Source organism: Erinaceus europaeus, chromosome 3 (genome assembly GCF_950295315.1).
Source record: "Erinaceus europaeus chromosome 3, mEriEur2.1, whole genome shotgun sequence".
Taxonomy (NCBI): domain Eukaryota; kingdom Metazoa; phylum Chordata; class Mammalia; order Eulipotyphla; family Erinaceidae; genus Erinaceus; species Erinaceus europaeus.
The window spans coordinates 123,278,438-123,305,260 of NC_080164.1; the positions used below are offsets into that span (position 1 = coordinate 123,278,438).

The 26,823-nt window shown below is 39.1% G+C and overlaps 1 protein-coding gene across 8 annotated transcripts in view; it reads right to left on the reverse strand.

The window, feature by feature from the left end:
- ANKRD17 (ankyrin repeat domain 17) overlaps positions 1 to 21,796 on the reverse strand; it is a 154,185-nt gene extending 132,389 nt beyond the window's left edge. For 3 of the 8 annotated variants that reach the window (XM_016188361.2, XM_007523547.3, XM_060187842.1), the window contains exon 1: positions 21,243 to 21,795. In XM_016188361.2, coding sequence (XP_016043847.2) covers positions 21,243 to 21,653 — 411 coding nt within the window. In that variant the 5' untranslated portion in view covers positions 21,654 to 21,795. Of the gene's footprint in view, positions 1 to 21,242 lie in introns of all 8 variants that reach the window. The other 5 variants (XM_060187844.1, XM_060187843.1, XM_007523549.3 and 2 more) reach the window with 3 other exon arrangements.
- Between the last annotated feature and the right edge of the window lie 5,027 nt (positions 21,797 to 26,823).

The following is a 26,823-nucleotide window of genomic DNA, read 5'->3' on the forward strand; positions in this document are numbered from 1 at the left end:
ATTAGACTCTCAAGCATGAGGTCCTGAGTTCGATCCCTGGCAGCACATGTACCAGAGTGATGTCTGGTTCTCTCTCTCTCTCTCTCTCTCCCCTCTCCTATCTTTCCCATAAATAAATAAAACCTTTTAAAAAAACACCTAATTCAAAATTAAAATTAGTTTAATGTAGATATGTGAGTGGAAATGTACAATAGGCATGGAATTACAAAGGGAGATTGCCAACTTTTATTAACCTCCTCTACTTCAGGAGTGGGAAATATCTGGTCTGGCCCTCTGAAGGCAATCAATGGGGGGATCTGAAATTCAGTAAACTTAGGAGTTTACTTTATAGCATTAATGAATAGCTTTTTTCATAATTTTAAGTTAGTTTTTAAGTTGGTAAGTTTTTAGGTCCTGTGAATGTTATAAATATCCAATGACCCTTGACAGAAAAAAGCTCCCCACCCGGCCCACTCTCCTGCATGCTTCTCTCAATTCATATCAAATAATATTGCATCCGCGGATCGCAACCTAATCAACGCAACGAGTGCCACCGCAGCATGCTTCACTCCAGACTGTGTCCAGAGACTTCAGGTATGGAATGACAACCCTTCAGCTTCATCACTCGGGTGAGACCTTTCCTTTCATAATATTCTCTAATTCCATTCCAGGTGTTCCACTCCCCAATAAAGTCCCCAAACCTAGATATAGACCAGGTACCCTAAGATAGAGTATATGTTCACACATGCCCATAAACCAGGGAAAAATATATACCTGAAAGCAGAAGTTCACACAAGTCTGCAGAGAGTACCACCCCAACACTTCATCTGCACTATTCCAGCCTTTAGGTCCATGATTGTTGAACAATTTGTTTGGCTTTGTATGTTAACTCTCTTTTCAACCACCAGGTTCCAGAGGCCAGCAGGATGCTGGCCAGACTTCCCTGGACAGACGACCCCACCAATGCGTCCTAGAGCTCCACCTCCCCAGAACCCCACCCTACTAGGGAAAGAGAGAGGCAGACTGGGAGTATGGACCGACCAGTCAACGCCCATGTTCATTTGGGAAGCAATTACAGAAGCCAGACCTTCCACCTTCTGCAACCCACAATGATCCTGGGTCCATACTCCCAGAGGGATAGAGAATGGGAAAGCTATTGGGGAGGGGATGGGATATGGAGACCGGGTGGTGGGAATTGTATGGAGTTGTAACCCTCCTATCCTACAGTTTTGTTAATGTCTCCTTTCTTAAATAAATTAAATAAATAAATAAATAAATAAAGCTCCCCACCCCTGATCTACTGCTTAAATTTTCAGTTTACATTTACTATAAAAACAGAGAAAGGATAATGCAACCTTCCTTTAAGATCTCCCTAGCACACATAAAATTAATTAACAGTAAAATACCAATAATTTAGTATCATTGCTACATATTTAACAAAGATTTGACAAAGCATGTGTCATATCCCCAGTAGAATCATAATCTCAGATCCTATTTTATTTTCTCCTATTTTGGTATTTCTAAAACAGTAACTGCCTAAGTTTTAAATTATTCTGAACTTATCTGAAATGTATTTTTTTATTTTTTTATTCCCTTTTGTTGCCCTTGTTGTTTTATTGTTGTAGTTATTATTGTTGTTGTCGTCGTTGTTGGATAGGACAGAGAGAAATGGAGAGAGGAGGGGAAGACAGAGAGGAGAGAAAGATAGACACCTGCAGACCTGCTTCACCGCCTGTGAAGCGACTCCCCTGCAGGTGAGGAGCCGGGGTTCGAACCGGGATCCTTACGCCGGTCCCTATGCTTTGCGCCACGTGCACTTAACCCGCTGCGCTACAGCCCGACTCCCCTGAAATGTATTTTTAATATAGTGAAGCCAACTAAAGAATACTGGAATAATAATGCAAGAAAACTTAAAACAATCCAAGCTTTTATGCCCTGACCTCGTAGCATATGGAAACTAACAAAAGATTCTACATAAGACTAATGGCATCACACAAATAATTAAGAACACTACATAGAGGGTAATACTGATCATGTCTTCCTCATAGAAATATTTTTCATAGAAATTTGTAAGAAAGGGAATATTCTAAGAAAATATTGCTTTGGGACTCAGAGGTAGGAGAGAAAAATATCTGTTCAAAAGACCACTGACTACATTATGCACCTCGGAAAAAAAATAGATATCATACAATAGTTCTAATGCATAAGATAAAAGTAGCACTGGAAATATGGCAAAATGACTATCAAATAGTTAAATCCACTGATATGACTGTTTGAAACATAAGATTAAGTTTCTACCTCCCTCCATAAGCCAGTGCAAATTTAAAATACAGTAAGTGTTAAAAAAAAAAAAAATGAGAGGACAATAGCCAGGAGATAGAAATAAAGGAAATGTTTACAAATAGACAAGATTAACAAAATAGGGCATACATATACAATGGATTATTCAGTCTTAAAAATGAAGGAAATCCTGTCACATCTTATGGCCTGGATGAAACCTATGGATATTCATCTAAGCAAAATAAATCCATCACAGATAGACAAAAACTGTATGATTCCATTTATATGATGCATATAAAGTAATAAAATCCACAGCAACAGAAAGTATTAGGGGGTGGTGGGCTTGGCTGAACACACACATTACAGAGTGTGAGGACCCGGGTTCCCCAGTCTGCATGACGGGGAAGCTTCATAAGCAGTAAAACAAAACTACACAAAGTTGAAGCAGGTATCTTTCTCTCTTTCCCCTTCCCTTCCCAACTGGAGACAGAAGAGTAAGCTTTATAGATTAGAAAGATCTGAAGAACTGTGTCCAGAGACATCAGGCATGGAATGTCAACTCTTCAGCCTCATTACTCAGGTGAGACCTTTCCTTTCATAGGATTCTCTAATTCCATTCCAGAAGGTTCACTTCCTAATAAAGTCCCAAAACCTAGATATAGACCAGGTCCCATGAGATAGGGCTTATGTTCACATGAGATAGGGCATATGTTCACATTAGGGCAAAATATATCCCTGAAAGCAAAAGTACACAATAGTCTACAGTGAGTCAGTATGAAGTTCATAATGAAATAGTGTCTACCTAGACTTAGATACCCTCTCCTCATCTACTTCCTATTACACTTCCCTCACTCACTCCAAAGCTAACCTTAGCAATGTAACAAAAGCTGAATAAGGGCAAGAGACTGGCATACTTTAATGATGACTCTTCAGTCACTATCAGGCCACCCCATCAGCTGGGGCCCTATTCGGGGAGTCCTGAGCTTCCCAGGCATGACAGGCCTAGACCACCTCTCCATTGTTACCGGCCATCTATATCAGGAACAACAAAACACACCCCTTTGTGGGCCCCAATAGGACCTTCCCCTCAACTTGGATCAACAACGGTAGAGAATGTTCCATCCTACAAAGGGAGGCTGGACAACATACTCTATGCTACACCTGAGCAAGATGGGTCCTGATATTGGGGCAGTTTGGGATGTTCCTACTGATGACCACAGAATGTGAGCTCAGATCTCCATGGATGCAGAGGTCACATAGGCTCCTAAGCTGAATATGGGGCCCAGATCAGTTCAAATAGATGGGGTTTACAGTCAACAATATTTATATACCTTTCCCATATTTGGGAGCTACTCTCTTCCCTCATCCAACTTTCTGTACTTTTTCGAGCCATGACATCATCTCCCCCAGACAATAACTTGGACCCATCTGCATATCAGATTTCAGGCTTGGGGGGTGGGGGGGACTAGTATAGTCATGGGCCCTTTGGAATATAACTAAAATATGTCTAGCTATCTACAGAACGGAGACTCCCCCCCCCCTTCACCTGCACTATTCCAGCCTTTAGGTTCATGATTAGTCAACAACTTGTTTGGCTTTACATGTTAACTCTCTTTTCAGCCACCAGGTTCTACACGCTAACATAATGCCAACCAGACTTCCCTGGACAGACGGCCCCATCATTATGTCCTGGAGTTCCGATTCCCCAGAACTCTGCCCCTCTAGGGAAAGAGAGAGGCAGGCTGGTAGTATGGATCAACCTGTCAGCAGGGAAGCAATTACAGAGCTGGACCTTCCACCTTCTGCATCTCACAATGACCTTGGGTCCATATTCCCAGAGGGTTAAAAAATAGGAAAGCTATCAAGGGAGGGAATGGGATATGGAGTTCTGGTGGTGGGACCTGTGTGGAGTTGTAACCCTCTATCCTATGGTTTTGTCAGTGTTTCCTTTTTATAAATAAATAAATAAATAAAAAAGAAAGGTCTGAAGATCTATACAACGATGTGAATATATTCAACACTGCTGACTGTATCCTTGAGTATTAAAACAGTAGATTTTGTGTTATGGTCTATAACTAAAACTTTATTATGGTAAAGAGGTAAACATTCAATTATGTGAATCACTCAAAAAATACTAAGTTTAAAGAGATCAAATATATACTTGATCAAATTTTAAAATATTAGCAGTAAATATGGTTAAAAATTTTTTAACCATAGACTTAAAAAAGATTGCATACAAAATTAATCTATAAAGCACAAGTATGATTTTACTACATATGAATATAAGCTATGCATGTTTATTAATATATATTTTTAAATTTTACGTATTTATTATTTGGTAGAGACAAAGAGAAATTGAGAGGGGAGACAGAGTAAGAGGGATAGAGACAGCTCTACCACACCACTCACAAAGGTTTCCCCATACAAGAGTGGAGGGGGGGGGAATGGAGACCAGAGGCTTGAACCCTGGTCCTTGTGCACTGTGGTGTGTGTGCTTAGCCAGGTATGCCTGTTATTCATGTTTATGTAAGAAAAAGACCACACTTTGCAGCTCTAACATGTAGCAGTGTCAGGGATATAACCTGGGACCTCAGATATGCTAGTCTAGTAGTTTATCATTGGCACTAGCACTGAAACCCAAGCCCAAAATTTTATGAGACTTGATTCAAGAGCTGGCAAAATAGTTCACCTACTTTGTTGTAGCTGTTGCTTTAGTGCACCTAATTCATAATGTGAAACAGGTAATTGTCACAGAAAATACAAATTAGAGTTGTTAACAAAATCAAACCCAACAGTGTGGTAAAAGAATACTAATATATCGGATATGAGGACAGTCTGGCTGCAACATCTGTCACCCCCATCGATAGCCAGGGCTGGACTGGCTAGACAGGTGTCCTCTTCTTCCCTGACGGCTCCATTTTCGTCCCTCTCAAAGCTGTATGCTCATTCGAAGAGTACAGACTTCCCCAAATACATACGGATGGGTCATCGGTCAAGGGTATATGAGCAGCTAAGCGCCCCTGCTTGAACCTCCAAACAAGCTCTCAAGAATACTAAAATATCATACGAAATATTCTAAATGTAGTTTAATTAAGAAATTTATTATTTCATTTTAAGTTATGAATTGGAATGAGTAGAAAGAACAGTTTAATTGATGCTAAAAATGCAACTGATTAATGTACAAGAAGTTATTAAGTATGTACTAGATTAAATACATACTCAATACACAGTAACTTATGAGAAAGAGATATAACAAATTGATAACATGTGTTATTCTTGACTGTTATAGAATAGTACTTCCATTAAAACAATCAAAGGCCAAGGACAGCCCCTATTAATTTTTATTCAGCATCTGGGCAGAGTATGCAAACCGATGTAATCAGAGAATAACAAGAGGTATAAATACAGAGAAATATAAAAGGTAAAATGATTGCAATCAATATAACGGTCAGAAAACTCAACTGAGTAAACTAACTTACGGTAAGAATTAGGTTTGGGGGACATATATACAAAATTAAAACATAGGTTTCTATTGTCTAGCAACAATTCATTGGGAAGTATAATGGAAGGAAAACCCCATTAACAGTGTTTCCATAAGAAATATGCAAAATCCTTAGAAAAATTAAGACAGATGAAGGGTCCGGTAAAAAGATAATAAAGTCCTGTCATGTTTCTGGATAACAAGGCTATATTACACATCTATTTCTCCCAAAAATTAATCAAAATTTCAATGTAATTACAATCAAAATTTCAATGAGTGTATTTTAAAGTAGTTTACAAAAACCATTTGACATGTTAAATGCATAATATAACTGATGAACAAACAATGAATTACTTCCTTTTTTAATATCTTATTTATTGGATAAAGACAGAAAGTAGCAAAGGGGGAGAAAGAGATTGGGAGAGAAAGTCTACAGCCATACCACCCTGAACACACCCGATCGCTTCTGATCTTGGAAGCTAAGCAGGGTTGGGCCTGGTTAGTACTTGGATGGTAGATTGGGAGAGAAAGAGATACCTGCAACACTGCCTCAGCATTCATGAAGCATCCTCCCTGCAGGTGGGGGCAGGGGCTTGAACCTGATCCATGCACACTGTAACATGTCTGCTCTGCCAGGTGTGCTATCACTTGGGCCCTCAGAAGAAATATTTTCCAAGACAACAAAAATATGATAGCATCACTAGGATGAGCATCACTGATATTCAATGATGTTTGATAAACAAAAGTCTCAAAAAGTTAACACAGTAATTATAGTTGATGTGGACACTAAAATAAACAAATAGCTGTTAGGATTTGGGAATGTTAAAATCTCAAACTCCCTATTACCCACCCCCATAAATACTTTCATTAAGTGTGAGTAGACAGACAAGAAACGTGGTGATTAACTATGGACACCATAATATGAGTCCTAATAAGTAACAGTCTCATCTGTGGTAGGATGGATGGAGAGAAATGGCAAGTCTCAAGAAATACTTTGGAGAACCTATATTCAGCCCTTCTCTTGCCACTGGCTAGCTTAGCTTTTTGGCAATAGAAATCCACTGGAAAACCACTATGTAAGGCTCAAGCTGGGGGTGATCTCTCCTGGACTGTTAGGTAGATGGAAAGATATTACCAAAAGCATCATTTTTCTTAATGCTAACGCCATTAAGAAGGTTCAGGAGTAAATTTTTGACTCAACAAGCTAGACTAACATTATCTTATCAACCAGGAGTGACTTTTTTCTTCTGTTATTGCTAGTGATGAGGACAATATAATCTTAGAATCTTAGAACAGTATGAGACATTAAATAAAATACTTCACAAACTGTGCCTGGATATGTACTCATACAGCAAGGGTTATCTCTAAATATGAACACGTAAGTACTGTCCAAAGGAAGTGAAGTTTGCAAATTCTTGGTCAGGTCCTTGAAGGTTAGCTATGTCTACTTTTTATTTATTTTGCTTGGATTGTGTATTAGTTCATTGACGCTGCTATACAAAATACACCAGATTGGAAGCCTTACAAGTTCAAGGTGCCAGCAGATTTGCATTCTCCTGAGGGCTTGTATATGAACATCTTATGACTGATCTTCACCTATCCTTGACACCATAGGTGCTCATACTCCTTAACTAATAAAATAACTTAAAAGTAGTGTTTGCCATAATAAATTCCTAATAACCATGATGGCAAGTAGCAAGAAAACATACAGCAAACTGGGTAGCTAGTAATTTTGCTATGTAGTAGCAAACCATTTAGTAAAACCTTTGCCTTCAATATTGGGAGGGGCATATCACATAACAATTGTGCAGCACAGAAGAAAACACAGGGTATTGGTATGTGTGTTGGCTATTTAAAGATCCACCAGAAAGATAAGTTCAACTCAGAATAAGGCAATTTGCAAGCAGAAACAGATGTGAAACAGGAAAGCAGAGAGATCTACTAACAAGTACTAACATACCCAATAATTAATTAGGAGTCTCTTAAGTTGAGAGGAACAGTAGCTTCTTATGCAGACCAAATACAAGGAAATAAACCTGTGCACTCGAGTTCCTCACCAGCTAGCAAAAATCAGGCTGACTGTCACTTCCCCCCATGATGGTTCTTGATGCCCCAACTTAGCCTAAACTAAGAAATGGATAGGAGCAATCATTTTGTTTGAATAATCTCAGTTATTCAAAATTTAGGAGCTGCTATAGTAGCAGAGGGAGTAGCTAATGTAATTAAAGTCCCTCATCAGTTGGCTTTGAGTTAAGACAATCATCAGGTAAGTTAATCAGGTGAGCTATTAAAAGGGATTAGTTTCTTCCAGTAAAATAAGACTCCAAGGGAGTCGGGCTGTAGCGCAGCGGTTAAGCGCAGGTGGCGCAAGCACAAGAACCGGCGTAAGGATCCCGGTTCGAGCCCCCGGCTCCCCACCTGCAGGGGAGTCGCTTCACAGGCGGTGAAGCAGGTCTGTAGGTGTCTATCTTTCTCTCCTCCTCTCTGTCTTCCCCTCCTCTCTCCATTTCTCTCTGTCCTGTCCAACAACGACAACAATAAATAAAGAAAAAAAATAAGACTCCAAATAGCAGCTGAGTCTGCAACTACTCTCCACTTCACTGGATCATCTTTTCTTTTTTTTTAAATTTTTTTTAATTTATTTTATTTTCCCTTTTGTTGCCCTTGTCTTTTTTTTTTATTGTTGTTGTACTTATTGTTGTTATTGATGTTGTCGTTGTTAGGACAGAGAGAAATGGAGAGAGGAGGGGAAGACAGAGAGGAGGAGAGAAAGACACCTGTAGACCTGCTTCACCACCTGTGGAGCAACTCCCCTGCAGGTGGGGAGTCCAGGGTTCGAACCAGGATCCTTACGACAGTCCTTGCGCTTTGCGCCACATGCGTTTAACCTGCTGTGCTACCGCCTGACTCCCTGGATCATCTTTTCTTAACTGCCTATGGAGAACAGATTCAGCATATGCCCATAGGTTCCATCTATTTATCTTCCCTTACCAATTGCCTGTCATTGTTTTTGATTATACTAAGCCAGCCCTGGTGGCAGTATATATACCAATCTGTTAGCTATTATCATAAAATGACTTTAAAAAAATAATCTATTACATTTCTGAAAAAGCTTCATTCCAAAACTGTATTAGCCACCTATAAAAACCCAAGAATAAGGAGTCGGGCGGTAGCACAGTGGATTAAAAACCTAAGAATGAACTTTAAGTAGCCCTACAGTCTCTATCTATCCCAACTCATAAGGAACTGCAAAAATTGTGCAATTCCTAGAGATGTCATACTACAAACACCTACAACTGATGTGGTAAAGGTAACCAAAAAAAAAAAAAAAAACACTCGAGAACAAAGAACAAAGTCAGTGACGATGTACAAAAACAGTCAAAAAGGCATTCTTCCCATCAAGCAAAACCAGTGACACCAAGAAATTAATACATTTATCAGGAGTCTTTTCCTGTCCAAGGAGAAGAAAAAAAGAAAAGAAAGCATTATCTATCAATAAAGGACCAATGACTGTTGTGCTACCTTTCATTCACCAAAGATATCCTACTAAAATTCACTTCTGTACAATGGGATAGGCAAAAAGTGAAGAGAGAGTATTTTACTGGGCTGAATTAAGAGCAAAGATATTATGTAGCTATCCTCCACTTTAAGCTATATGTGGTAACTGGCTAAGACTTTGGATTAATTCTCTTGAGGAAGGAAGATGTAGAAAGTGTGGTCTGGGAAGGGGTGCAGTACATAAAGCATTAGACTCTCAAGCGTAAAATCCTAAATTCAATCCCCAGCAGCACATGGTACCAGAGTGATATCTGGTTCTTTATCTCCTCCCATCTTTCTCATTAATAAATAAATAAAACCTTTTTAAAAAATGTAGAAAGGTTTGTGCAAGTGTTGGGTAGCCAGAAGTGGGGGTAGGAGGAAATAAAAAATAAAAAAATAAAAAAACACCGAGAAAATAGCTATCAATGTAGAAACAGGAGAGGGTAGTAAAAAGTAAAAATAAATAAATAAGCAAAGGATAGCACATTTAAAGAGGCATGAGTTACTAAAATACTAAATAATACTAAAAAGAAATGGACATAACAATTACATGAGATATCCATACATCTTTAGAGAACAAAACACAAAAATAGCAGCAACAACAACAAAAAAGTATCTAAGAACTTTTCATGAATACTGGGATTATATTCTCCAAAAGTCATAATTATTTTCTATGTTGTGAAAATATTCTCTACAAACAGAGAATATGTGTAACAAAGACCACTGTGAAGAATATTCATATACAAAGTGCTAATAAGTCATTAAGAAAAAGACAATGCTAACAGAAGCAGGAGTATTGATCAAACTTAACAAGTGCATAATTCCTAGCCCAACAATTCCCTTCAAAGAACCCTGGGTCCCTAAAAAATAGTATTTCTACTTAAAATTAACTATAAACTAACTTCACCATTCTATATCTAACATACTGAATGTATAAGCACTAAAAACAAATTCAGTGTCTGGCAACATTGAATCTCAAATACATTGTAAATAAACACTGTGGAGAATTCAAACAAGTGAAAGCTAACAAGCAGATCCTAATATACTCTCAGACAAACTTCCCATCACCTAGAAAGAAACTAGAACATTTGACATACAACAACCTGTAAGCAGCATTTACTATGAGTAGAATAAAAATCTTTATATATTATAATACTAAGTATGACTACATTGATTAATTTTATAGTAGAATAAGGATAAATCATTATCTGAAGACTCATGTCTTTAATTGTAAGAAATGGCATCAAATCTGGCCCATGAGGTGGCACAGTGCTTCACTGTTGAATGTGCAAGCACAAGATACCAAGTTCAGTCCCTACCATTGCATGTGCCAGAGTGATGCTCTGGTTCATTCTCTCACTCTCTCATAAGTAAATCTAAATGAAATAAAATAAATACATAAAGACTCACCAATGTAACTTTCAAGCTGGAGACATCTCAATACTAAGAGCCTCCGGACTTGCATGTCTCAAGTCACAGAGTACCCAGGTTACTTAAAACACACACACACACAAACACACACACACACACACACACACACACACACACACACACACACACACACACACACACACACACACACACACACACACACGTCTTTTAAAGATTTATTGAGGCGAAGAGAGACAGAGAAAACCAAAGCCATCATTCTGGCAGATGCAATGCCTGAGAGGACAATGTGTCATCTACTGTGCCATCTCCTGGGCTACCACTTTCTCTATTTACCTCTCTTTAGCTCACGTAAAAGAAATAATTTTACTTTGAAAGGAGAACCTCAAGTTACAGTTATGCTCCTATGGTAGATTGAGTAATATACAGCAAAGAAAGAATAAAGAGGCAACTTCAATATTCCTTAATTTTGAATAGTAGGACTATAGATGATTTTCTGTATTCTTTGGACCTTTTAATATTCTGTCAAATCTTCTAGAAATATGTACATTCAGTTATAGAAACAATGCATTTAAAATATAATATAAAAAGTACTTAACATCAGAGCTAACATGGTAAACACATCCTTATGCATAGCCACCACACATAGGATAATACAGATACATCTTTCCTTTTACAAAAATCCTCAGCATAAGATCTGAATAGATGATTCTTTGTGGGGGACCGTAAGGCAGCTCACTGCTCACCTGCCATAGGATGTGCCTTGCCATAATTTGCATTTTGTACATTTTGCAGAGCCAGGGCCTCATGCACATGCAATTCTACTGCTCCCAATAATACCTTTTTTATTCTTTTTACTCAGAGAGGGAGACAGAAGATTATACCATTATACCACCTGTGGTGCTTCTTTAGATGCCCACTGTGGTGTTTACGTAAGGTATCAGGGCTTGAACCCAAATCCTCACCCATAATAAGGCATGCATTCTACCACTCTTTTATTTTATTTTTTAATGTTATTTATTTATTTGAGAGAAATTGAGGGGGTATAGAGAGGGAAAGAGAGAGAGAGAGACCTGCAGTCCTGCTTCACCACTTATCAAGCTTTCCCCTGCAGGTGGGGACCAGAGGCTTTAACCTGGGTCCTTGCACACTGTAGTGTGTGTACTTAAGCAGGTGCACCACCACCTGGCCACCACTATTAACAGGTCAGTTAACTCCTGGGCCCTAGAGAAATGTATTAATGGTGATATTTACCTTCTAAAAATCAGAAAAGCAAAATTCTATCACTGTGCTGTTTTTTTGTGTATCTAAGTTTTTTTAAAGTTCTACTGCCAGATGCATTCTTCTTCTTCTAGCGTTTGCCCTTCTTCCGTAGCCAGTCAAAAGCGTCAGGTTGAGCCTGATGTAAAGTTTCAAGACCTCCTTTGAATCTGGAGAGGTGGCAGTCGTTGACTATGTGGGCCATAGTCTGTCTGGAGCCGCAGGGGCAGTTCGGGTCGTCTCTGGCTCCCCAGCGATGGAACATAGCGGCGTACCGACCATGGCCTGTTCGATAGCGATTGAGGATGCATTCATTCAACTCAATACATACAGCTATAAATTTGTGTACAACTAACTTTTTCAGTCAACTGAGGGAAATAGCTGAATACTGAAAAGGAGATAATGGACACATTTGTCAAGAAGAATTAACTCCTATACAGCATCTTGTAATAAGTGCCTGAGGCTTATCACACTAGAGGCTTTGCACTATGACTGTAATTTTTGCTATCAAATTAACTTCACGGAAAAGGAGAGGCCAGGTCATGACAAACCTAGTTAAGTGCACACATTACAATGCTCAAGGACCTGGGTTCAGCTCAAGCCCCCTGGTCCCCACCTGCAGAGGCAGAGGGGAAGCTTTGCAAGTAGTGATACAGGTGTCTGTCTCTCCCTAATTTTCTCTTCCCTCTCAATTTCTGGCTGTCTCTGTCCAATAAATAAATAAATAAATATTTTTTAAAAAACAATTGTTAGTAAAAAAAAAAAAAAGATAGTAAATGGATTTAAGATTGAAGCAATAATACAGTTTCTCAGATTTCAAATTTAGGCTGAAAGAGGGAAAGGAAAACAATCTTAATGTTTGTTACTTAATGTTCAAATTAACCAGCTATTCAAACAAGTCATATCATGGATGAAAATGTGAGCTGTATTGAATAGCATTATTTCAATTTAGATTAGAAAGTAGGTAAACTACTTGTTTTCTTATTTTTTAGAGATTAGTGTATAGTAGAGACTGAGCATTTACAAAGTTTGGACCTAGTCTATAGTTACAGACCTCTTACAGGAGAAAGCCTTCTACCAAGCTAGCATTTGATCTCATCTGACCTTTTTTTAATGCATATCCTTATCGCTACCCCTACCCCAAAGAGAAAGCAATAAAAAAGAAACAAAAAAAAATCTATTTTAAAGTTAATATTAGTCTGGGTATTCCCTCATGGATTGTCTTTTCATTAAAGAATATTTGATAGAGAAATTGAGAGAGGAGAGGAAGGGAAGGGGGGTGGTAGTGAATAGACACCTGCTTCTCTTCTCTTGAAGACAGCCCCAAGCAGGTGGGGAGCTGAGGGCTCCAACCAGGATCCTTGAGCAGGTCCTTCGCACTATGTGAGCTTAACCCAATATACCACCGCCCAGCCCCCCTATTTTATTTTCTACTTCAGCTTTGACCCAATATTGTCTATGAGTCTAACAACATGCTTTCTTCAGTAAAAGACCAGCATAAAGACTGTAGTCCTGGGGCCAGGTGGTGGCACACCTGGTTGAGCACACATATTATAATGTACAAGGACTCAGGTTCAAGCCCCCGGTCCCCACCTATAGGGGGAAAGCTTCACAAGTGGTGAAGCAGGTCTGATGGTCTCGGGCTCACTCGCTCTCTCTCTCACTCTCCCCCCCCATCTTCTTGATTTCTGGCTATTTCTACCCAATAATTTTTTTAAGATAATAATAAAAAAAAGTGCAGTACTCCTGGATCACAGATTCCGTCACTAACCCTACAATCAGTTTTGACAATATTTTTCTTAGAGTTGTGTTAGTGTTAGTATTATTTTCATAGTAAAGCAGAGAAATGTATATATAAATTATTTTGTACAGATGTGTTATAACATTAATTAAAGCTAGCATTAAAATTTCTTTTTTCTACTGGCTCCCAGCAGCCACTCTTTCTTTTTGACAAAGAGAAATTGAGAAGGAAGGCAGAGAAAGACAGGGAGCAAGAGTGACACCTGCAGGACTGATTTCACCATTTGTGAAGCTTTCCCCCTTGCAACTGGGGACCTGAGACTCGAAGCCAGGTCCTTGCACACTATAATATGTGCATTCTTCCCATGAACCACAACCTAGATTTTTATTATCTTTAAACCTTATTTAATCTTGTACATCATGCTGATCTTTTACTGAAAAAGCTTGTTGCTTCAATTTGTTTAACAAAAAAAAGCTTATCATTTTTTCAACTTATTCTTCTCAATCTTGCTGTTCATTCCCATAAACACAACTTATTGTGTATTTGAGATTTCATCATATATACTATACTTAAAGTCATTTAACATACTGCCTCCAAAAATTTTTTTATAAATTTCTCTCTTTTATTCTACTTGGAACTCTTATCTCGTCTCACCTACAAATAAAATGTAACTCTTTTTAAAAGACCAAGTAACGTTTTATGAGTTCTGAAAGATGAAAGGAAGGCAACCCAGGTTATGCTTTCAATATTCCATCAATAAGAGAACCTAGTGGAGGTAGCATTGTTATGTGGAGAACTGAGAAATGTTATGCATGTTCAAACTACTGTATTTACTGTCGACTATAAAACAGCAATCCCCCAATAAAGGAAAAAAATAAAAAATAATCAGTCAATATTAATTGTGTTTTGTAACATTGCTGGGGAAAATAAAATCTAGCATGTCCCTTTTCAATAATTAAAAAAAAAAAAAAGGAAGTAAAAGTATTGTTAAGTCAGGAAAGATATTCTGCTTCTGGCTAGCTAGTGAACAGGTCTAAGTAAAGTTTCAGCAACTAAAAGGAGATTTATATTTACCCATCACTTCAAATCTCTAGTGACTTGCTCTCATGAGGATTGGTGTCCCCTACGAGTCCTAACAGAATGTAAGAGTTATTAGCAAACAACTACTTAATATTCCACTATAAAGGAATATTAACGTTAGGTATGAAAAAACATGTAAGGAAGGTCATTATACTTATATTTAGCCCACTAAATCATCTTACAAAAATGCAGAATGTCATAAATGCAAATTTAAAAACTGACTTCCTATACAAGCAAATGGTATGACTTGCAGAAGCAAACCAATGAATAGCCTCCTGAATTCGGGGGAGTCAAAATGTGCTCCTTTGATGATTATTCAACAATAGAAAACTTTTACAACTCTAATTCCAATACAGTAAATAGATACAAACAAATGCTGTCACTGAAATTTGAGGTCTCAGATATTTCCAAAATAAATGGTTAAAGACATATTTTTACTTCATAGCTTGGACTTGAAAATCTAGCAAAGGGAAAGTGCTAAGACATGTAACACATGGTTCAAGGCAGTAGAAGATAAAATGGTTACTGATGCATGATTTTCTTAATGCCTTTCATTCATATATATACACCCCTATACACTATCTATTATTTCAGATTATTTTTGTTATTATTTTGGAGATAGTGATTGCTTTAGTGAGAAGACACAGTTTCTATTTTCAAATCTGGCGGTCCGTAAAGGTTACAAGAAAACTGCTAAATTAACTGAAAGACAAAAAGTTATCAAAGAACTCATTTGCCAGAAAGGAGAGTTAAATACTGGACCTCCAGTTCACAAACAAATCTTTTTCAGTACATAACTTTAATTAGAAGCAGTTTGTCAATTCTAAGCAATCCAAATAAAGGTCTTCAAGATTCCACACTAACCACTGCAGTGATAATGTTTCAAAACTGGAAAGAAAAAAAGTGGAAGAAAGCAGCTATAAACCTCTCTAAGAAAAGCTTTGCACATATAGTATGAGGTTAAGGGATAAAGAAATTGTATGTTTAAGTCCAGGATAATAACAGTCTACCAACTAAGAACTTTCACTTAAAAGAAAAAAGGATTTTAATTTAATATAGGAAGATAACCATGAAAAACAAGAATTTATGAGATGGGAAAGCAAGAGTGTCTTTACAGAAAATAGTTTTCACTATCAAATTTCATTTTGCTAGCAACTGTTAATTCTAGATATTGAGAACAGACATATTTTTATCTGTATCTTGTTTTTAATGAGTTTTTCAAAACAAAAGGAATGAGGTCCATGGTGGTTATGCAGAGGCAGTACACCAGACTTTCACACCCTAGGCCAGAGGCAATGTATCACTAGCTGTGGACCCCCTTAAAGTTACCTAAATTCCCTTTAAGTCTGTCTTTGCCTCTAGAAGAGAATATGGATTTCCCCTCTGAAATGCCTAACATCTGTATACTCTCTAAGCTCATACTCTTTTAGGATATACTAGTTCATCTCATATTGTTTATATAAATATTTGCGTATTTATATATCACCATATGAGCATATCTACATAAATATATTGCCTACATCTATATTGCTGTCTAGATAAATGTACTGTAACATAGTATTTATTCTCAACAAACCTACACTTATCATTGGTGCATTTTTACAAACAAATTATTATTAGTTTACAAAACTATAAAATTTTAGGAGGACAGTTTCACACCCAGGTCTATGTATATACAACTCATTATACCCACCATCACGGGTAATTTCTTTTTTCCCAGAGACAAGCAGAGAGGGGGAAAGAGAGGGAGAGAGACAACAGTACCAAAAGAAAAAAAAAAAGCTTCCTTCAGAGACCAAGTGATGCATTTTTAAATCAGTGAGTTTGATTCATCATTATTTACCTACTACAGCAAAATGCCTCACACACAGCAGGATCTCAAACATTTATTGACTAATGAATGAAATATAATAAGACCTACTTTGTAGTGTTATGGTGACAATAAAATGAAAACTACATGAAACTGTATTAATTCACTTAATTTTCATTTTTAAAAAGCTGTTAAGATAGATTTATTATTATCACCACTTACTGACAAGGAAACTAATATGAGAAAGGGAAAAAATATATATATATATATACTTCTTCTCTTGTTTTCCTAATTCTGGACCTTTTCATAGCACTAGTAACTCACTAGAAGAAACAAAAAACTTTATCAAAGACTGTGTTTAAACAGAAGTATAATTAAGATAGAAGCAAGCCTTCAAAGATGTTAATATCTACTTTTTGAATACTGTATCATCAATTAATTGATGAAACTAAGATACAAATAAGCTCCTCTGAGCTAACCAGGGATTCCATCATTACCACAAAGTAACTTAGATGACACTTTCCATTAAAAACAAACAAACAAAAAAAAGATTCAGAGGTGAATTTTAGTCAACACAATCCATTCCTGTAGTAATTTTCTTTCTCATTTTCAAACATCTTTCTTTAAGCAGATCTCCAAGCACTTGCAAATCCTTTCAAATGTGAATGAGCAAGTCAATACTAATTTATATACAATTTCCCCTTGTCTAAAACTTCTTCACTAGGTTTGTCTCTTAAATGTAAAGCTTTAGTTACCAATAAAAAAATAGATAGTGTAAAGCAAAATTTGTACTGTGTGGGGTGTAATGCAAGAATCTGAGGAAGAAGAGCTTGGAGGAGCATGAAGAAGGGCAAAGTGTATTAATGTATTAATGTATGACGATGGAAAAGTAGCTAAGTTGGGGGTTGACAGTACTCTGCTGACACCTAAAATGCTGAGATGAGAAACTGTACCCATGTCAACAAATGTATTGTAAATCATTTTAAAATGGGAGGGGAGGAATGTTCTGTAAATAGTTTTCCTACTATATTTACATTTTGTGCATATCTAACAAATACATTACTTTTGAACATGAGTCATATCTTTAATAGTAAGTTTTTCCCCCTTTGAATTCTGCTGTAGCAAACACTAATGTTACTCAATTACATTTAAAGTGTATTCAATGGAAGGCATGGTTATTCCTAAAATGGACTTTTACTCTTGCATCTTCAACAGTTTTTTAAATAGTCTAGTGAATTAATTAATTTAGTCTACTAGCTTGAAAAGAAGTGTATCATCACAGTCTTTATGTAAAAAGGATATTCCTGTCTAGCTGCAGTATTGGTTACTGGCCCAATAAAAAACAAGAAAGTTGTGAATTTTTCAAGTTTTGATTTATACTTCTTTGTCAATGAGGGCAAAAGAGCAGAGCTCCTGGTCTTACACTTCAGTTTCCAAGTTTACCCAAAGTTATACTAATTATCTAAAACATGATTATCCTACTTTGAAATAAGAGAATATCTAATTCTAATTATCTCTAACATTAATAAGAAAATTAGATTCTTGTTCTCAAACATTCATATAAAGCTCTTATTTAAAGCTTCTCCTTTCCTTCTACTTTGTCTTTAAATAGAGAGTATCCAATCAGCATTTCTTCCCCCCCCCCAAAAAAAAAAGTGTATGTTCTCATTAAATTTTCCTTGACTTACTCAGGTTAAGTATCCCAAACTATGACATTTTTTAACTAAAAACTATAACATTTTTATACCTTTTTAACCTCTTTGATTTTTATTGTAAAAAAAATAACATTTAATACCTTTTTAACCTCTTTGATTTTTATTGTAATGATAATCTCAATGATCAATTTATCTACACTTGTTACTATGTAGCCAAAACCACAGTCAGAATAATGAGCATTAACCACAAGAATCTCTAGCTCTAGACAGTTATTTTGTTTGAAGTGTCACTAAAATAGTGACTAAAAGAAAAATATTACACAAGTCACCCATTTATATTATTTACTTTAGTCAAGTTTGGAGGCATTTGCAGAGATTCTATACTCTTTTCTATCTATTTCTACATCATATACCTATAGTGATTGATTTTTAGTGGTTAAGCTTTCCTATACTTATTTCTACTGACCCATTTTATAACAAATTAAAAACCCTCCTACCCTATGGTTTTGTTAAGTAATCCTTTCTTAAATAAAAAAAATTAAAAACAAAAACAAACCTGATCAAAAACAATCACTTCCCTCAAACAAAATCAATTTATATTCCTTCCCTATTTCCTAAAGAAAACCAGCCTGACTCACAAAATTAACATACCTACAAATTAAATGCTATTCTACATGATCTGAGGAATTTCTGTAAGTTTTACTTTGTAGGTTAAATTCCAATGGACAAAAATATTTTTAAGTATGGGAAATTACAGCACAGTATTTAAAAAAAAAAAAAAAAAGCTCAGCCTGTTTGAACACAAAACCTACATGCTTGATGCACCAGTGATAGCAGGTTCAACCTCTAGCACCACTTTATATCCGAGCTAAGCATTACTTCCATGTCCCTCTCTTTCATAATAAACAAATGTAAATATTTAACATTACACTCAACTAACAAGACTTTGTTCCAAATCAGAGCTTTTTTCTAAAAACTTACAACCTTAATGAAATAATGGTATTTATTAGTAGTAGTATTTTGCCCATAGTTGCTTGATTGGGTTATCTTGAAATTCATTCTTTTTAAAAGGTGGCAGGAAGGGGATAGAAGCAAACTGCCATAAAAGTGTACTAGTTAGAACTATTATAAACTCTGATTTTGAAAACCAATTTACTGTAGACCTTGTCTTCATCATTTATGAAAAAGGTGCTAATGTGCAGTGACAGTAACCAGGTTTGCAAATGGAAGTCCCAGGTTCAATCCGTGACACCAGAGCGAGCAATCCATTGGTGAGGGAGGAAAAGAAAGAGAAAGAAAAAAGAGAGACAGGAAGAAGAGGTAGAGAAAGAAAAAAGGGAAAAAGAAAAGAGGGGTTGGGATCTATAAGATGTTTCCTGTCAGTGCAAAGAACCATAAAACTGACCGATTATAATAGATTTTACTACAAATAAGGACCCTATCACATCACTGTTCTGAAGGCATGTTTAGCAACACTGGCTAAATCCAAAAATCTATGAATACAAAACTATCCTTCAAACTCAACAGGCCCGCCAGAATGGCTGGAACTGTTGGTATCCAACTATTACATCTATACCTAGTTTGAGGTATATATATATATATATATATATATATATATATATATACACACACACATATATATTTTTTTTAAAAATCTGACCTAATAGATAAGCCTCCAACTCTTTAAGAGGTTATTTCTCTATTTAAACACAACCCAAGATCCAAATACATAAAGTTTCAAAACACCATCTTCGCACCAAGATGAGCCTTGTCTTCGTGGGAAGAGAATAAATGGCAATTTATACTTCTAGATAATTCAATTGTTCTCTCCTAGAATTAAATGGATGACCAGTCTTTACCGCTGTTTTCCTTCTGCTGCCTGAAGTTACAGCTTCTTTCTCCAGACCAAGATTCTCTAGCTTCCATTTCAGGGAGTGAACAAGAGTTACAAAAGAGCTAATAATTAGTAAAGCTAACCCTTACTTTGTAGTTAGTATGGTATGTTTTACTTAAGGGGGGGGGGGGGGGCCGAGGGTATGGTCTTCTTTAAAGAGTAAGGTTCCGCAACGCCGCCTGTCTGTGGGCCCAAGAACAACTATAAACAGTTACGAAACCAGATCACTAGGACAAACGAGGAGGTCTTCCTATTCCAACTCACTACAAGTAAGCCTGGCTCCAAAACACACGTTAGCTGCCCAGTTCTAATCTGGCAAGCAACAGGGTCTCGTTGAATTCTTTCTCACTTAGCGGAAAATGTACACGCATGCACACGTACAGTCCAATACGTGTACTTTCGTTTATATTTCTTTAAATCTACTAGAGTGATATAAAAATGTATATGGACGTAAAACTCAATCCGAAATCCTCTGGAGGTCGAGGTGCGAAGTTAAGGTCGGTGCTTTAGCAAGCACAATCGTTTTCGGAAACAAAACAAAACAAAACAAAACCAGACCAAACCCCTGCAGAAACCGTATGGAAAAGTACAACTTCTCAAGTGTCTCCCGCACACCAATACTTCTTCGCTCTTAAGTCATCACAACCTTAAACTGCCTGCCTGCCCCCTCCCCGCAAAGTGCTTTCCGCTCCCTCCCAAGCGGGAAAGCATTTTGCCGTTCCCCGGAGATGTCTCTCCCACCCCCAAGGAGTCATCTGCCTAGTATTTTTGTCCGCCTGCTATTGGGTCCGGTGGCCTGTGACCCAGGAAGTCAGCCTGGCCCCTCCGGCCCCCGGCAAATCCCACCGGGTGTGCAGAAGAGGAGTGTAACCTCCTCCCCTGCATCCTTAACCTCCTGACCCCTCCCGGGGAAACGTGTTCCTCCAGCTCCCCTGCACCCCACGTGTCAACCCCCCCCTACACACACACCCACACCCCCACCTCACGATCGGGGTCTGGGGGAGCGGGGGTGGGGGCGGTGGGCAGCCGGCAGGCATCGGTGCCACCACCAGTCCCCTCCCACCTTCGGCCCCGACCCTGTGCACCCCCAGATGTCCCCAGCCCACCCCAGCCCCGGGAAACCAGGCCCTTACCTCAGAAACCTCCTCTTCCTCGTCGTCGTCGTCCTCCTCTTCCTCGCTGTTGTTGCTACTGGTTCCGCCACCACCGCCGCCGCCGCCGCCGCCGCCGCCGCCGCCGCCGCCGCCGCCGCTGTTGTCGCTGTCGCTGCTGCTGTCGCTGCTGCTGGGGGGGCGGCAAGTCCGGTTCCGCTTGGCCTTGTGGTGCTGCTGCTGCGGCGGCGGCTTCTTCTTCAGGAGCAAGTCGCAGACTCGCACCATCCCACGAGGAGAGGCGGCCGAGAGAGCCCCGCCGCCGACCTCCGCCGCCGCCGCCGCCGCCGCCACAGGGGGGGTCGCCACCACCGCCGCCGCCGGGGGGCTCCCTTCTCCCTCAGCAGCTGCCGCCGCCGCCGCCGCCGCCGCCGGAACCGTCGCCTTCTCCATCCCCAGAGCCAGAGGGAGGGCGCGGACGGGGGAGGGGCGTGGGGGCTACGCTCTACCGCGACTTCGGCCGCACCAGGGCCGACACAGCGCTCGGTGCCGCCTCCGCCGCCACCGCCTCGGTCACCTCTACTGCCGCCGCCGCCGCCGCCGCCGCCGCCGCCGCCGCTCCGCCAGCTCTCACCTCGTCTCGCGATACTAAGGGCGGGGAGCCTGACGCTGGGTGGGAGGGAAGGAAGAAGTGTGAGGGAGCAAGGGGGTGGGGGAGCGTAGAGGGAGACCGGGGTGCCTTGAGACCCAGAAAGGGGGCGGCCACAAAGACACTAGGAAGTATGCCCGGAGCGACTTCCTTGGGCGGGACGGCGGAGAGCAGAAGGAAGCCGCGGGTTACTGCAAGGGTGCCGGCGAGCGCTCGAGTTTGCTCCTCTTTCCGCGCTCTTTGCCCCACACGCAGGCTCCAGCCCTCCCTTCTTCCTTCCTCACGGGTGACTAGAACGCATCCGCAGGCGGAAGTGTGGGTGACGCCATCAGCCGTCGACGGAGCGGTGGCGTGCGGATGGCCGAAAGGCGAAAGTGGGTTTCCAGGGCCGAGTTCCGGGCCTCCGCGCGAGCAGAGTGTTGCGGGGCGTGGAGCGGGCGAGCAGGCGGGAGAGGAGGGGCCCGGGCTGGGTGCGAAGCGTTTGCGGAAGCGCGGTGCCGCGGCTTTTTTAAGCGGGAGCCGGGACCGCCAGATCCGGGAGGTGGGGCCTGCTTCGGGATTGTGTGTAATTTTAATCCTGGCCATATTTCTACTGCCGGCTCGTGAGTTAGAGCTTTGGGTGTTGAGAGATGTCGAGTATAGAAAGAGCTCCCTTTGCCCAAATTTAAGTCTTGGGTCACAGACTTTCTAAACCTGAGTTTACGGTAGCATAGTAGGAGGTGGGGAGTGTTTCGATGACGGGTAGTTAGAGGTGAAGTTTGCAAAGAGAAAATAAGGAAGCTGCGTAGTGCCAGACTTTGCAGGACGTTCACGGAGCATAACTCTGTTCTTCCACATGTCATTGTCTCAGCTTTTATCTGTGATCTGAAGCCTATAAATAATTGTCCTTGTTTGTGCATTTCTTGTAAGGAATATTGTAATGATTCTTGTGAGTTCCTTTGTAGATGCCTGAAGAATTTCTAAGGACTTTTGAAATGGTAGCATAGCTTACAGAACGCACATTTATCCCTTCAGGTTCAACAAGAACACAGTGGTATAAAGAAAATGAAGTAAACATCAAAGCAGATGTACTGGCGCAAGAGAAAATTATGTCTCAGCTGACGAATTTGCCATTTTAAGACTGCTAAGTTTAGCTGAGTGTGCCTGAGATTTTTTTTTCTTTCTTTTTAGCTTTGACATATCATATGAAATGTGGGCAGTTGCCTGTACTCTAGAGTACTATGGCAGAATTGGCACTGACAGAATCACTTCATTCAAGCAAGAATTTATCATGCGGCTACTATGTGCATAGTTTATGATATCAAAGTCTCTCCTTCCAGGGGATTTGCACATAATCAATTGCTATGGTAAATGTACACACACAAGCTAACCAGCTGCCTGTTCCTCTCTTACAGTGGTTGCTGAGTGAGTTCCCCTGCGCAACAGTACACCCCATCGTATCATTGCAAATGTTTATATATACATTTGTAATATATATAAATGCTATAACCTAAAATTTCCTATTTCTTACGTCGGATAACCTTCAGCTCTTTGTGCACCCTTTCCCACCAGAATGCTATTTGTAGCCTTTAAATCCCAGCCACGTATATCATTATATGACTTTTTCTTAAAACTTCAAGGCCATTGGAACTATATAGCACAAATTCCTTCAATTTTTCAAACACTAAAAGCTAAATACTTACATATTTCTCCTTTTCTCCAATATTAGAATGATGAGATATGCCCAGCTCTTACATGGCCTTACCTTTCTATCTGTATTCCTGCTCCATTCCCCACCCCTTTCCTCCTCCAGGTATTTTATCTGCCTTTAATGCACCACATTTCTGATTCTTTACCTTATCTCCCCTGCTGAAGCAAGGTTTAAGGAGTGCTACAAGAGCCAGGGAGATAGTATACTTTCATGCCTGAGGCACCAAAGTTCCCAGGTTCAATGACCAGCGCCACCATAAACCAGAGCTGAGCAGTGGTGAGGGATGAGAGAAGAGTACTCTATATTCACTCTCTTTTTATTGGTATTTGAAATTCATTAATGCTCTGCAGTATGAAAACATACCTATAATACAGTCAGCATGAAGTCTATTGTAAGTAATTTCATTTAGAAAAAACTGAAAATATTTCACATAGTAATGAGAAGATGATCTTGTTGAGATAAAATCAACCCTATTACAAACCCTTGGAGTGGCTTTCTACTTCTTTTATTTTTTTATTTAGTATGACTTACACACACACACACACACACACCTTGGCAAAATTGATAATGAACCATTCATAAAACTTTTCTAGGATTACAACTTAAATTTCCTAGTTTCTCTTACAATTAGATGTGGTCACATGCTTGTGTGTCAGCTAATAAAATGTGAATTAACATATTGTGTTTATTTCTGTGCTTAATGAAATGCTTCTTGCTTCCTAGATTCACCATCAACTTGATGCTAGTCATTATGGTGACCTTGAAAATTAGACATTGGAGTGGTCCGGGAGGTGGCACAGTGGCTAAGGCACTAGTCTCTCAAGCATGAGGTCCTGAGTTCGATCCCTGGTAGCACATGTACCAGAGTGATGGCTGGTTCTTTCTCTCCTCCTATCTTTCTCATGAATAAATAAATAAATTCTCTAAAAAAAAATTAGACAGGGAGTCAGGCTGTAGCACAGCGGGTTAAGCACAGGTGGCGCAAAGCGCAAGGACCGGCTCCCCACCTGCAGGAGAATCGCTTCACAGGCGGTGAAGCAGGTCTGCAGGTGTCTATCTTTCTCTCCTCCTCTCTGTCTTCCCCTCCTCTCTCCTTTTCTCTCTGTCCTATCCAACAATGACAACAACAATAATAACTACAACAAGGGCAACAAAGGGAATAAATAAATAAATAAAATAAATATTTAAAAAATTAGACATTGGAAATGTCAGAGCTAAAAGAAAGGAGCATGATTGATTTGAAAGACAGTCGCCTCCAAATTAGAAATATTCTTTTGGGTTTCTTACAAGAGACAAAACTGAGATTGGGGGATGTATGTGTCTTATAAATAGAAAATACAATGACCATAGAGAACCAGAAATTGGTGTCAGTAGTGAAATACTACTAAAACAGTAACATTATGCTTAGTAATGGTGACACAGATATTATACAGATATTTACAGATATGGTAAAATTAGTATGACAGTTCTGGAAAAGGTAGCAACCAATGTTTTGCAAGGACAAATGGCAAAATGGTTGCCCCTGATATTTGAGAGAACATTATCTATCTGTTGAAATTGTGGGTCCAGATGAAATAGTTTGCAAATTAAATAATGCTTCTAGAGTTTTTTAATTTTACTGAAGAGATAAGCTCTGGAAACAACTGCAGGGACGAATGTATAGGCATATTTGAAAGGGTTGTAAAGTTAACTTTCTAGACCTTGAACACTCAAAAAATGAAACTGAAAAAAGCCTTGAGTACAATTTCCTTAAGATTTAGCCCTGCAACAAAGATCACATCAAGGTTTTGACCTTCCTATTCCAACAAAGTTGCTTGGATGAAGTTCTGACGACTAAGGGCAAGGAGCAAAGCAATGAATACTGCTTGGGAACACATACACACACACACACAAACTTTCAGTGTAGTTACTGAGAAGCGAAACACCACATTATCAAAGGAATTTTACTGCTAATCAAGGATTTGGTTCAAATATCATTAAAGTCTTCAAATCTTAGGATAACTATACAACTCTTTAGTTACATAGGTAGAAAATAGGGCATAAATGCCTTATTGCTCCACAATATAATAAGTCACTGTATGAAATAATGGATGAAGAAGTACATTTCAGAGACTGGTATCAGATCTAAGACCTATTCCTAAAGACTAGAATTAGGGTCTTATTAAAACTTCCTCCATTCTCAGGAAAGATCCATCACAAAATGACTGCATAGTGGCACACCTGCTTCAGTGAACACATTGTCATGCTTAAAGACCTGAGTTTGAGCCCCTGCTCACCAACTGCAGAAGAGATGGTTCACAAGCAGTGAAGCCTGTAAGCTTGTGTCTTATCTATCTCCTCCCTTCTCACTTTCTCTCTGTCCTATCAATAAAATAGAAAAGGGGAAAAAAAATGGCCACAGGAAGCAGTTCATTCAATTAAATAAAATAATTCCTGCATAGTATTTCATCATTTCTGTGACTTGGTGTCTCACAGTTTTTTCTTTTCCTAAAAGGAACATAGTCTAGTTATCTGTGTACTAAGTACATTGAGTTTACAGTAACATGGTTGATAATAAAGATGATTTGTCTTTTTAGTTCATAGATCCAAGCTGGACCTAAAAACCTGCACTTTGAGCCTTGTTTTGATGACTAGGTAGATCTTTAGAAATACTCTCTATGTAAGACAGCCAAAATAGCTATTTAGTCATCAGCATAGTAGACCCTTGCAGGCAATACATTCTTCTGGACAAACAATTCAGCCTCCCTTGGTATTAGGTTCACCAGTTAAATTGGGGAAGGAGAGGTTTGCTCTTTTGGTTGGTTGGTTGATGGGTTGGTTGTTTAGATCAACTGGTTTTTCACCACAGTGCTGCTCACTGTGGTGATGCTGGGGATTGAACCTGGGGTCTCAGCCGCAGACATAAAATCCTTTTACATAACCACTGTGCTCTCTCCCTGTTGCCACTTAGGTTCTAACCAATGAAATGTGTGTAGAAGTGGTATGCCATTGTAGCTTTGGTTCACAAAAACATCACATGAATAATTTTTCATGATATCTCCATTTCCCGTCAAAGTGGGGCAAGTGAACATGTTAGCACTGAAAGTCATTTGTTCAAAAGAGCAGAAAAATTACAGAATGGAAAGACTAGTTTCCTGAATCTTGGAAGACTGATATAAATATCCTTCACTCCAGCTGTAACTATCCGTCACCCAATCCTAACTTCAATACAACATGGATGGACCCAGGAATCAGCTCAGCCAAAGTAACCTTACTACTGTGTCATAATGATAAAATTGACATGG